We start from the raw sequence: 14,028 nt of genomic DNA on the forward strand, positions 1-14,028 counted from the left end.
CTGTTTTAGTTTCCGTGGGACAGATTTTAGATCAATACAGAAAAGTTTTCTACAGCACTTTAAAAGTAAAAGCAAATCTACCGCTTCTAAACATACTAGGTCCTTATTATTTAAACAAGTTAAAGGGCCCATTGTCAAGGATAGGGTAGGGATATATGTACTGTGTAAGAGGTTCCAGCCACCTCCCAAATTCCTTAATTTTGGTGGCGCAAGTTCTTCCCACGCTGCCTTCCACACAGTTGCCCAGGTGTAGACAGGTGCTCTCTCTTCCATGGAAGGAGGCTGTACTGTAGTGTTTGCCCCACTATTAAGCCCAAGGCCTGCCTGTTAGAGTGACCCCAAATCTGTCCATATGAGATATACCTTCAGGACACATAGGGAAATACTGGAGACAATGTGCTTGTTCAAAAATAATGAGTTAAAAATTGGACAATGATACAAGGAAATAATACACAAATATTAAATGTGTATATTCACTGACATGAAAAGCTGGTTGTGACATACTGTTATATGAAAAACATACATTATCAAATATATATGCTATATATATATACTATATATACTGTGCTTATATATGCTTATATATAATATATATTATGATGTGCATGTATTATTATGACTTTTAAAAAGTCTAGAAACATATACAATATTTATCTTTCGATAAAGGACGTACATGTAATTTTTCATTTATTCCTATGTCACAGTTTTCTAAAATGAACACATATTACTTACACTTTTTTTTTTTTAAAGGTAGGAAAGAAGGCTATCTATTCTGAGGCAAGGAAGAGAGAGACACAAATAGGAAGGCAAGTCCTACCCATGGATCTACAGAAAGAATAAGAAATTATTCCGGGGGAAAAAAAAAAGTGGTAAGGGACCCAAGCATCTCCACTGTCAATTACAATTAGGGGCTAAAAACCTTAAAATGCAGAAGTTGTTAATAATTTATTGCAAGTTATATCTATTAAAATATACTGTCATGCTCACATTTGATTCTTCTTGATATTGATAAAAGGAAGGGTTAAAAAAGAAGGGCAAGAAGGCATAGTGCACCTGAAAAAGAGGGTGCATGTGTGTGAGAAGTAACACACTGGTTCACAAAACATCCTTCTCAAGATGTGGCTTAAGTTAGAAAGAGGCAAACAGATGTAACCAGCTAATGCTACAGAAGGCAGGCTATTCTACTGCTTGTAATGATTAGCATTTTGTTTATTTTAACTTGTAATAACATTACCAACTCTAGTCTATTGGACACGATTAATCTAGGTAACAGTAAGTCTAAAGTTCCAACAAAATGAGCATAAGAGAAGGCACATCAGGAGGGGTGTCTAACAACCAAGAAAAAGGACAGTTTCTCTTTTTAGTTATTAACATTGTAGAGTGGCTATGAGCTAAATTCATCTCCACAGTAAAAGCAAACCAAGCCTGGGCTCCAATTTGGAAAATATAAGGGTAAGAGTAACAACCAGTGGGGTAACCAGGAAAAAGTGCTTCTGAAAATTGGTGCTGAGACCTGAAGCTTATATGTATATTCGAATCAGTCCAAAAAAACCCCCACCTCTCAGCAGAGGGGTTAGGCAGCAAAGTTTCATCTGACCATCTGCCCATAATTGGTATAGAATTTATTATGTGCTAGGCAATGTGTTAAGGGCTACGTATACAGCAATGAATTAAAAGATGCAGTTCCAAGGCAGCTTGGTATAGTAGAAACAACAAAGATTATAGAGTCAGAAGATCTGGAGTCATGTCCTCACAATGCCACCTACTAACGGTAAGATCTAGAGCAAACAGTAGGTTTCTTTTTGGGTAAACTGGAGATGGTAATACATCTGTCCCATCTACCTCCTAGGATTATTGTGAGAAACAAATAATATACTGATTGTGAAAGAGCTAAACAAACATTAGTCAGTGTTAGTCATTTTAATCGGATTTCATTTTTATAAAGATGTTAGAAGGTATGACTCATGGGTCCAACACCTCCAAGGATAGACTGGGCTATCAGCCTGGCTTCCCATATCAACTACTCAAAATCTCAGTGGGGGATTATGACATTTAACAGAAACAGAGCTACATTAGACCTCAATTCATCTTGCCTTTTTCAGAGAGTTGTCTACCCTCTCTAACCTAAGCAGTACTTGACATAATTGGAAAGCAATAGCCTTCTCTAATGACACTCAAACGCGTACAAATACTCAAAACAGTCCAATGCAGCAAAGTGAAATTGCCTGCTCCAATTTATCTGATCCAGAACTAAGCTCTTAAATTGGCAACAAAGCCCTGAAAAGACAAGTATCACTTGTTAATAAGCTTCATGTTTCTCTTCCTGTGTATTTGGTCTGAAACCACAATTTAAAGGTTAGAGTGATGTAAATCATCTACATACCCTCACACCATACACAAAAATAAACTTAAAGTGGCTTAAATACTTAAACCTAAGACAGAACACCATAAATCTCCTAGAAGGAAACATAGGCAAAACATTCTCTGACATAAATTGTAGCAATGTTCTCCTAGGGCAGTCAATAGAAATAAAAATGAAATAAACAAAATTAAACTTACAAGCATTTGCAAAGCAAAGGAAACAATAAACAAAACAAAACGACAATGTATAGACTGGGAGAAAATCTTTGCAAATGATGTGACTGACAAGGCCCTAACTTCCAGAATATACGAACAACTCATATAACTCAATGACAAAACAAAAACAAAAACAAAAACAAAAAAAAATCAATCCAAAAATCGGCAGAAGATCGGAACAGACATTTCTCCAATGAAGATAAACACACAGCCAATAGGCACATGAAAAGATGCTCAATATTGCTAATTATCAGAGAAATGCAAATCAAAACTACCATGAAGTATCTCCTCACACCGGTAAGAATGGCCATCATTTAAAAGTCCATAAACGATAAATGCTGGAGAGGGTACAGAGAAAAGGTTGGTATGGAATGTAATTTGGTGCAGCCATTATGAAAAACAGTATGGTGACTGCTTAAAAAACTAAAAATAGGCTTACCATATGATTCAGCAATCCCACTCCTGTGCAAATATCTGGAGAAAACTCTAAATTGAAAAGATAACGTGCACCATAATGTTCACAGTAGCACTATTTACAACAGCCAAGATATGGAAGCAACCTCAACATCCATCAACAAATGAGTAGATAGGGGTGGAGGGTGAGAAGGGATAGACTGGGATTTCAAAATTGTAGAATAGATAAACAAGATTACACTGTATAGCACAGGGAAATATACACAAAATGTCATGATAACTCACAGAGAAAAAAATGTGACAATGACTGTGTATATGTCCATGAATGACTGAAAAATTGTGCTGAACACTGGAATTTGACACAACATTGTAAAATGATTATAAATCAATAAAAAATGTTAAAAAAATTAAAAAAAAACAAATGAGTAGATAAAGATGTGGTATATATACACAATGGAATACTACTCAGCAATAAAAAGAATGAAATAATGTCATCTGCAGCAACATGGATGGACCTAAGTGAAGTAAGTCAGAGAAAGACAACTGTCATATGATATCAATTCTATGTGGAATCCAAAATAAAAGACAGAAATGAACTTATTTACAAAACAGGAACAGACTCACAGACATAGAGAACAAACTTATGGTTACTGAAGGGTAAGGAGAGGGAGATAAATTGGGAGTTTGGGATTAGCAGATACCAACTATTATATACAGAATAAACAACAAGGTCCTACTATACAGCACAGGGAAATATATTCAATAACTTATAATAACCTATAATGAAAAAGAATATGAAAAAAAAATGTGTGTGTATACAGGTGACTGAATCACCAATCTGTACACCAAAAACTAATACAACATTGTAAATCAACTCTATTTCAACTAAAAATAAAAAAATAAATTTTTAAATTTAAAAAAATGAAGGTTGGGGTGAAACTTTTATAAATTCTGAAAGGAAAACTAAAATAAGAAGTCAAAGTCAATCTGCATTCTACTCCATTTGTCCTCATCAAAAACACTGGAAATGATTGTTAAAGTAAAAATGCTGAGCCTATGAAAATAAAAATAACAAGAATACTAGATGCATTATAACCCTAAGGCAGAGGTTGTACCTAAAAGTCAATTTTGGAACTAGAATTTATATACTTGCACCAGTTATAACATTGTTTTATGTCTATTTTCACAAAGTTAAAAGTATTTTAAAAACTTCTTTCATAGTTTTTGCAACATTTCTATGAAAGTAGAAAGGAGTTTTAAAATAATTTGCCTCTAACCATGACCCAGAGCTTCAAACCCACCATCAGAACCATCTTCTTTTTTTAGGCAGTCATAACATAAGCCTACTTCTACACAGTAAGAAAAATAAATACAAAGTAAGAATTTAACAAGATGACTTATAAAACAGTAAACATCTGTAACAGTACACTTCACCCTAATAAAACGTTTTATTTTCACAGTAAACTTGCACAGTATTTAACATAACATCTAATTAACTAACTTTAGTAAGATACTCACTAGCTTAATAAAAAATGTAATTTTAAATAGGATTCTTATTTCCTGCCCTTAACCTATGCTGGCAAGTTATTCACTCTCTCACTCTAACATGATAACCCAATAGTCTCTCATGTCAGACTACCAGGACACAGAAAGGATAGTATACATTCACACAAATTGTGTTACTATCAAAAAAAAAGAAGGAAAAAAAGTAGATGAGGTTTTGATACCAAGTGTCAGAGAAGTAACAAGCAAAATAAACGTCCATCCTCCATCTATCACCTTCAGATATGTGGCCATTAGGCATGTCTATTTTATTAGCATTTAAACATTAGAGAACCCTGGTGGAGAACGATATAGTAGAAGCAGCTTTTTTTCGCAAAACCGTGCTATTAAAAAATGACAAAGAAATGGTACTTACATACAACTGCTGAATTTAACTTAATTAAAATCACAATGACTTATACTCCTGCACCAGCCAATGAGATGTGATGACTGCAATAACTGTACCTCAGTTCTAATTCTTAACCTGAAGTTTACAATTCAGCTATAGAGATGGGTTCAGGTGATTCAGTAAGACAGAGAGATATTTAAGATTTCCTCTCATTACCCAGATATCCGCTTGGCGAACTCCTCACTGGCTTCAAGTCTTTGCTGAAATCTACTTGAGGCCTAATACCCTGTCTATCCTAATGTAATTCCTTAACCTTCCCCATCCCATCCTGGCCATCCTGAACTCCTTAACTGGTTCAGTTTTTTCTTCTTTCTATATCTTTAATCACCTTCTAACATATCATACACCTTACTTATTACGTTTGTGGTTTATTCCCTCAAGAATGTAAGTTCCATGAAGGCAAGAATCTTTGTCTACTTTGTTTACTGGTGTATTCCAAGACCCCAGAACAGTGCTTGGCACAGAAGAGGCCCTCTATAAGTATTGGTTGAATACTCCTTTCCACCCTATCATCCCCCAGCTCCATCCCAGCTCCCCATCCATTAACGTGCCTCATCCTAACCATACTCACAGGGGAACAACTGGGACTGGAAATCAATGGAGGTTCTATTTCAGAGAAGAGAGGGAAAGATGAAGGATGAGGAAAGGGAGGGGGGAGGTTTTCAGTTTATTACCTAGTTTGGTCCCTAATAATCTAACCTAAATTTTTGCATTTAATCTTTCTAAATTTTCAATTCCTCCCAAATTCTTTGTCTTGAATTCCTTCTCTGTAGAATTCCTTCTCTACACTCAGCAACACTTCTGGTCTGGGTTATAAGTCAACTTTAAAGAATAATAACTGAAAAATTATAATCATTCTCACTGAAAGAAAAAGTCAGAAACAGTGGAAGAAACATCTGTGTCTCATTTCTTTTTCTCTTCATAGTTAAGCTGCTTCAAAAAGTGGTCTACATTCCCCCATTTCCTTACTGATCATTCACACCTAAATTCTTTAGCTCTTAACAAACCCTTTTGACTCCTTACTTACATGACCACTATGTTGCTCATTCCTACAAAACATTTTCATTGAACACTTACTACGTGCTAGGCACTATGCTAAGCTAGTTGATTTAGTGGTAAACACAAGTTCCTGGTCTTGCAGTCTGAGCAAAGGAGGAACACTGACTGCAACAATGATGAGTGACAAGTGATAAGCATCATGTAAGAAGTCAAACAGCAGACAGATATGACCTTATCTAAGGGACAGAAAAGGCCTCCCTGAAAACACAATGTTTAAACAGAAATGCAAAGAGGAGACGATAGATGAAAGAGGAAGAGTGCTCTTGGAAAAGGAAATAGTACCTGCAAAAATGTAAAGGACAGAGAGCACATATAAAGAACTGAAGGAATTCAGGATGGCTAGTGTTAGGATCTGCAGGGCCTTAAAAGGCATATTATTCTAAGACTTTATTCTATAGACAAGAAGAATAAATGAGAATGACACAAAACTTTGGATTTGTATTTTTGGAAAGATAAGAACATTTTCCTCACTGCAGTTAGAGTAGAAGGAAAAAAATGGATGCAGGAAATGATAGAGATGTGCTCTCGAAACTCTTGATTTCTACAGAAGGAACTTCCTCATACCTTTTTGTTTCTTCTCAAACACCTTCAATATATCATTGTCCTGTTAGTACTATAAAACTACTGCCTTTCCTCAGCTTGCCTACAAATGTACTCTCCTGGGTGACCTCATCCATAGTTCACAGGTATCACCCCATAAAGTGATGAGTCCCCAACCTGTATCCCCAGACCAGCTCTCTCAAGGCCAAAGCTGTATCTCCTACCATCTGTTAGACATAACCACCTATGCACTATCATACTTCCAAAACCAAACACAAGATCTGGACACCATAAACTTGGTATTTCCTAATCTGTTGATGGCACCAATGTAGTCACCCACGCCAGAAATTCTAAATGCCACTGACAACCTGTTTTTCCCTCACTGATCACCAAGTAATTATGATCATCTTCTAAACATGACTCAAATCCTTCACCTCCTTTCACCTCTAACATCAGTGCCTAAATTTAGGCTTACATAAACTCTCATCTGGATTATTCAGTATCTGATCTCTATACTTTCAGAAACTACATCTAATCCATCCTCTCTACCATGAGAGATTCCTTCTTAAAGTGTTTTTTCAGTTTACAGGAAGAAGTCCAAATTCTTTGATATGACCTACAAGGTCCATTATTTGGTCCTTTTCTGCCAAAATGAAGCTTGTGTCCTCCATCTTTGGAATCTCTACCAGGTTTAGTCACATCAAACTTAGAAAGCAGATGCAGATCCCTCAAGACTCATAGTTTCTCAAGCCACCAGATGTTTGCACACAACTATTCCTACAGCCTGCAATATCTTTCCCATCTTGTCCACCTGGAAATCACCCCGTGTTCTTTTAAAATCTCATTAAATGTCCCCTCCTCTTCTAATTTTTCCTGGTTCACATCATAGTTCTCTCTCCTCCTCTCCCTTTCCCTGTTCCCACAAAAAACAGAGTTGGGCATTTCTTCCACTTCACTTCTATTCCAGCACTTAGCAAATTATGACTGTTTACATGCCTGTTTTCCTGACTGAATTATACGTTTCTTGTTGATAGTGTACTTTCTCTTTCTTGTGTTTGCGTCCCCATACCCTATCATACAGTTGGCACTCAATAAGTATTTCCTGAGTAAATGATGTTTACATAAGTGTGATGTATCAAGCTTTGACTCTATACTATGGGTTCCTGGGGTAAACTTTATAGTATCTAAAGCCAGTCCAGAATTGTGACTTCTGGCTTGGAGGACAGAAAAGTAAGGCATAGATAAAAGAGGGATTCAATACAGTGGACCCAGTTCGTCCAGCACCCAGAGAATCCACAGAAGTGATAAGACAATGTGACAAAGGTTTCTATACAAATTATAACATTATTTAAAACTGAAAAAAAAAATTGGAAACAACAAATACGAAACTTAGAATGATTAACTAAATTACAGTTTGTTCAATGGATCCTTTAATAATGGTATTTTTGAAGACTATTTAAAGACCAGGGAAAATGCTGCCATTCCAATCAAATAGGAAAAAGAGCTACATCATGATCTCAGTTTTATAAAAGCCATGTTTAAAAACATACTGGTTTAAAAACATTTAGGAAAAATGCCTGAAATAAACCATATTAAATTATTAACAGTATTTATCTCTGGATAATTTTCTACAATATCATTCAACAAATATATATTGAGCACCTATCTGTCTGCTATTGTACTGTGATGAAAAGGAGACAGCTCTTCTTGTCCTCCTGGAGCTGAACATGTCACATTTTTATAATCAATCAGAAAAAGCAATACAGGTTACAAAAAAATACATGAGATTGCCCACTCTAAATTTATATCCCACAAAGACTGAAAAAGATTACTAAAACTTCTCTGGAATGTAGCCTGGGAACAATTTTACACAAATATTTGGATGAAGACTGCCTAAGTGGCTTGTGCTGCTGTGAACTGCATCGTGACACGACAACAGTCTAGAATACTATGGACAGAGGTAGTAGAGACATTAGATCTCCAGACTTCCTTTTCCTGTTAGCAGATCTAAAAATTAATGGTAATTATAAATAAAATTTGCTCAGCTGAAATTTAATTCTTCATCTACTTTCCACCATGTTTCTTTTCTCCTTCGTGTTTCTTTCCCCTCCACTGTTTCCTGCTCTCACCCTGTGATTTACCCCATTTATCTAAAAGAATCTGTATAGTATTCTTCTTTCAACCAAGAAATAGCCAGTTTAAGATTGAGCTCTCCTTTCTTGGGAATTCTCAGAAAAGACAGGAGCTTCAGAGGGGAACTGTGTTTTTGAAGAACATAAAAATAAATTCACAAAATATCTCAAAGTTGTGGTATTTTTAAAGCTCTGGCTCCATAAGATTAAAAAAGAAAAGTAGAGATAATATCTGACTAGAGCAGGAATTAATTTACGTTCATTATTCTTCACTGTAATTATTTTGCTAGTTTACATCACAGATTGAAATTCTTCTAAAACTTTCTAAGATTTTCAGCTCATCCAAAACACAGTGATAAAAAACAAAATTAAGTGCTCTTCAACACTACAATCTGAATGTTACATGTTTTTAGGCATATTAAGGAGCAAATATAAACTGACAAAATTCTGTGGGACTTAGTGTGCTGAAAATGGATATGCTATGATATAGTTTTCCAGAAATATTTTTCCTAGAGAACAATAATTGACATTTATAGGAAACATACATATGCATGATATCATAATAGGCATTACAAGAACATAGAGTATTAAAAGCTTAGTGTTGGGATATCAAAAGCATATGCCTGGAGAACTAGGGGACATTACTGATATTCATTCATTCATTCATTCATTCATGATCAAATTTTCAGGAAGTACTTATTCTGTGCCAGGCATAATTCTAAGGTACTATTAGAGTTAGAGCACTGAACAAAACAGATAAAATTCCTGCCCTCAGGGAGTATGTTAGTGGATTGAGATAGACAATAAATGAGACAAAAATAAGTAAAACATTACATTAGATGGTGGTAAGTGCTAAGAAAAAAGAAGTAGGAAAAAAAGATTTGAGAGGACACAACAAGCAAGGAGGGAAGGGAGCAAGCCACGTGGCTGTCTGAGGGAAAACATTCTGAGCAGAAGGAACAGCCATATCAAAGGCCCAAAGGTAGGAAGATGCAGATTATGTTCTAGGAAAAGCAAGAAGGCCAGTGGGGCTAGAAGGGGAAGAGTAATCAAGGTGGTTGGAGAGAACAGGGGGAGGGGCTGGGGCCTCCCAGAGGAGTATTTCAGTAAGGCTTTCCTGGACAGGTAGGATAGTAACAGTTGGAAACGAAGGTGGGAGGTGATTCTAGGTAATAAGAACAAAGGGAAACAAAAGACAAGGAACCACGGTTTTGAGGATGTTTAAGAATCAGAGGCTGGCTTGGTGTGGAATGGTATACACATAAATGAGAGGAAGCATGAACATGAGGGAAGGGGATCATGAAGGGTAAAGGTGGTGTATGATAAATAATCAGCCTTCCATCCTCTGTTTAGGAGCTGTGGAAGAGAGAGATAGGGCAGAGAGGCACCAGCACAAAAGGTAAGTGTTAGCTGCCCCTTTAATATAATCCTTTGCTTGCTTTCCCTGGCAAGGATAAAGTCCTGCTCCAGATATTCCCTTTGTTTGTGATACTTATAAAGAAAAAAGGTGGAGGTCTTGAGATTTTTGTGGGGAAAACACTTTTTCTTGTAATAGGGAGAAGAGAAAATATATAAGAACTGGAATTCAGATTATTGTACTATTAACATGAACTGAGCTGGACTGATCTAATACGTAGTGAATCATAAGACAAAGATGACTATAAAGTGGGACTGAGAAAGCAAATAGGAATTCCAGCTTTTTAAAGAGCATTCCACAAAATGGCTTATCCATGGATAAACAATTAAGAGTTAACTACGTCTAAGTCTATAAAAAAAGAGGATTCTATAATTATCTACTTTGAATTAAAAGGTATTCACAGGGCAAAAGCTGGAACTTTCCTTACAATTCAACATCCCATACTAGAATAGTGCCTAGTACCGAAGATTCAAAAGCCTGTTTAAAGAATAAAAAGCCTACCCATTACCATCCATCTCAATAGAATCAAACAGTGCTAGAGCTGTCATAACACAACCTTGAACTGTTACTATTAATAGGGAGGATATTAAGCAAAAACAGAGAAGTTAGGAAGAAGGGATGTTTTCCTTCCATATTACCAACCTGTGCAAAACAACATTCCCCAAAGGAGTCTACTGGTTAAATACTCGTGTGACACAAGGCCATTTCAGGTATATGCAAAAGTGCTGTTTGGAATAATGGGATACATAACATGATTAAATCCAATAAACAAAGCTGTTTCAAAATCAAAGGAAATTCCCTTAATACACCCATATGAATTGCATTAATGCTCTCTTTTTGGAACAGAGAACAAAAAGCATAAGGCAATCTGAAACAATCTCTTTCCTCTTGATCCTTCAAGAACTCAGTGGACTTTAGGGAACTGGGTTTGCTTCTCTATGATGCCTTTTAAATTTCAAATTAATAGTAATTCATCCCCTCTTCCCGTTTGTCTCAAATAAAGCAAAAGAGCACAATTAAAAAGACAGCAGCTCTTAACTACTCTTGGTCTTGGGATGTTATGAATCCCAGGGAGAGAAATTGTTAAAGTAGAAAAAGAAATCATCAACCAGATACAAACGATGAAACTTCTGCCAGGAAAAGCATCGTTCTACATAGGATGTTTGTGTACACTTCACTGTGACCCAGTATTGGACTGCTCACGGTTAAAACTGAGAGGCTGGATTTCACAGGACTTTTTAAACCAGGCTTATCCATCAAAAACTTTTTTTATGCAGTGTTGGAATGTCGATATTTCTTGCTTCCAGGAAGCATTTTTTCCACGCCAAGACAAGAACAACCTCAAGCACAACTCCATAAGCAGATTCGAACTCTCTTGGATACCATAAATAAGCTTTAAAAAGCCTTTATACCACACATACACACACAAACTACATACCATAAATAAGCTTTAAAAAGCCTTACACACACACACACTACATACCATAAATAAGCTTTAAAAAGCCTTACACACACACACACACACACCCAAAAGTGGTTTGCAAAGGTGTGCATAGTTTTGCTTGTTAGTCGCGACTACAACAAGCCATGAATACAGGAGAATAAACGGGACCCGGCAGCTGCATCTCCAAGATGCAACAATAAAAGCATCCTCCCCCTCCTCGTGCTTCCCCAGAAAGTGGCCCAATTCCCGGGAACCAGCGGCCGCAGGAAAAGAGCCCAGCCGGCCTCACCTTATAGACGTCCCCGTAGGTGCCGCTGCCGACCCTCTGAACGAGCTCGTAGTCCTGCTGCGGGTTCCGCCTCAGGATGTCCGCGGCAGGCCGCAGAGGGGCCTCCATCTTCGCTCAAGGCCCGGCCCCCGCCGCCTCTGGCCGCGGCGCCCCGATTCCCGCTAACGAGGACCAGCGGCGCCGCTTCCCAACATGGAGCCTCTGCCTGCAGCTCCGCCTGCACGAGGGACGAGCAGAGGCTACAACCACGAACGGCCCAGCCCCGTCCTTTCCGCCACACCGGGGACCGCGGACCGGCGGGCCTGGAAGGGTCCCGGACGCCCCGCCGCGGCGTTCCGGCCGCGGCCCTTCCCCCTCCCCGGCCGCCCGCGAACTGCCCGGCCCGCTCTGCCCGCCCGCCAGGGCCCTGGGGCCGGCTCGGTACCTGAGGGGGGCGGCCCCACTCTTTGTTGAGCGCCGCGCCCGGGACCTACTTCCTCGCCGGCGCCTCCTACTTCCCGGCGCCCGCCGGCCACTCGGGGTCTGGCGCCGCCGCCGCCTCCTCCCGCTGCACCGCACGTCCTCTCGCGGGCGGCGGAGGCGCGTACCGTCGCCGCCGCCGCCGCACCACGTTCCCCACCCGGGGCTGCGTCACCGGGAGACACGTTCCCGGCCAGCGTGGGTCGGCGCCCAGCGGCCCGCCCGAGCGCTCCGGCCGCGGGACCAGAGTGCCGCCCTGAGGCCTGCTCGGGACACGACACTCTCCCGGCCGGGCCGCTGCGCCCCCGGGCCCGGCGCGCCCTTTCCGGGGGGGGTACCCAGGCCCAACTCCCTATTCTCAGGGCTTAGGGACGCCCCCTACTCCTCCCCCCGGGCATTCGAGGGCCGATGCGCCTCCGCTAAACCGCCCCCAGCTGTGTCAGGTAAACTTGGAGGGTGACGGGTAGAGAGGGAGAAGGGTGGGCACGAGAGCGGTGGGAACGCAGCCTTCTCAGTTCAGAAAAGGCACGTTGAGGGCTCTGGGCCAGAAGTAACCTGGCAGTGGGGCGCCAGGGAAGGAGGTGGGGAAGTGCCAGGTTAACTAAGCCGCGGCACACCCTACTGCACCTTCCTGTTTTGCAAACCATTCCCAGTGGTACCAGTTTGAGGCTGCACTGCACACCTGCGCAACCTGTCTGATACTGAGTTTCCGCAAGATGTTTCTGTAAGTCTGAATTCCTAGGAAGTCTCGATGGCCTTTATCCCTGTAGGGGCACACTAGGTGTCTCAGCGCTCATATTGCTCCTTTAATTGAGTCAGGAGTTCTACAGAAGCTGAAACAAAGTCAGGGACCACAACCTGGTTCTGGCTCTGCCACTTCCTCAGTATGTGATCTGGGGCAAGACATCCTATTTGGCAACATCTCCATATCCTTATCTGCAGATTGAAGAGGGTAAGGTTTTGCCCAAGAAAGTGTTTACAAAGCATGTTACAGGATTATAAAGAGGGTTATCAGATATAAAAGGTTTTAAAATACTTCACAGTGCACAGAATATGGAACAGGAGTTTAGGGAAGTAATTTGGCTGATATTTCACAAGCTGTTTTGTAGTTTCAATTCCAGTCTTATTCTGAAGGTAGAAATAAGGTTGCCAGATTTATGTAGACTGGCAAAGTTATTTCTAGAGTGCAGGGAAGGTTTTGAACAAAAAAGCCAGCTAACACTTGGCCAATGCTTTTAGTGACTGAGAAATCACAAAAGGCAAGTTGCGTATGTTGGCTTGTGGCTGTGATCATCCAATTCCATTCCATTCCATTTTTGTGTGATCACTCAATTCCATTTTTGGGCAATATGCTCCTTGTTGATCGTTGTAACTAGTTGTATATTGTAGAAATTAAATTCACACCTTAACAGGACAGGGAATATGTGTATTTTCTTGTGCTCCATGCACAAAGGGCACTTATTTAGGGAAGATAAGTAAGCTCAGACTTACATGCTCTATGGACAAAGCCTATGTGTTTGCTGCATTGAAAAAATTGTTGAAGAACAGTTCCTTCTTTCAAAGCTTCTTGGCACTTGTTTTGGTGGGCAAATACTTTTGGCTTCAATGACTCAAAATCTTTTCAAATGTTCTATTGGTATCCTAGTACTTGCTCACTGTCATAGATTCTTTTTTTTCCCTTTGACCCTATAAACATTGGCCCCTTTTCTAGTCTGAAATTTATTTGTTCTTACTTATTTATACTTG

The 14,028-nt window shown here is 39.5% G+C and overlaps 2 protein-coding genes across 4 annotated transcripts in view; one reads left to right on the top strand and one right to left on the bottom strand.

Moving 5' to 3' along the window:
• Positions 1-12,438, bottom strand: part of MAP4K5 (mitogen-activated protein kinase kinase kinase kinase 5) — a 113,264-nt gene extending 100,826 nt beyond the window's left edge. Inside the window, exons 1-2 of the mRNA XM_072963043.1 lie at positions 12,248-12,438; positions 11,824-12,040 (exon numbers count right to left, since the gene is read on the bottom strand). Coding sequence (XP_072819144.1) covers positions 11,824-11,931 — 108 coding nt within the window. The 5' untranslated portion in view covers positions 11,932-12,040; positions 12,248-12,438. The remainder of the gene's footprint in view (positions 1-11,823; positions 12,041-12,247) is intronic.
• A 103-nt stretch (positions 12,439-12,541) lies between these two features.
• The window catches only part of ATL1 (atlastin GTPase 1), a 65,371-nt gene continuing 63,884 nt past the window's right edge, over positions 12,542-14,028 (top strand). For all 3 annotated transcript variants that reach the window (XR_012073595.1, XM_015235583.3, XM_072963040.1), the window contains exon 1: positions 12,542-12,725. The gene's annotated coding sequence lies outside the window, so the exon portion shown is untranslated. The remainder of the gene's footprint in view (positions 12,726-14,028) is intronic.

The sequence above is a fragment of the Vicugna pacos genome, chromosome 6, assembly GCF_048564905.1.
Source record: "Vicugna pacos chromosome 6, VicPac4, whole genome shotgun sequence".
Classification (NCBI taxonomy): domain Eukaryota; kingdom Metazoa; phylum Chordata; class Mammalia; order Artiodactyla; family Camelidae; genus Vicugna; species Vicugna pacos.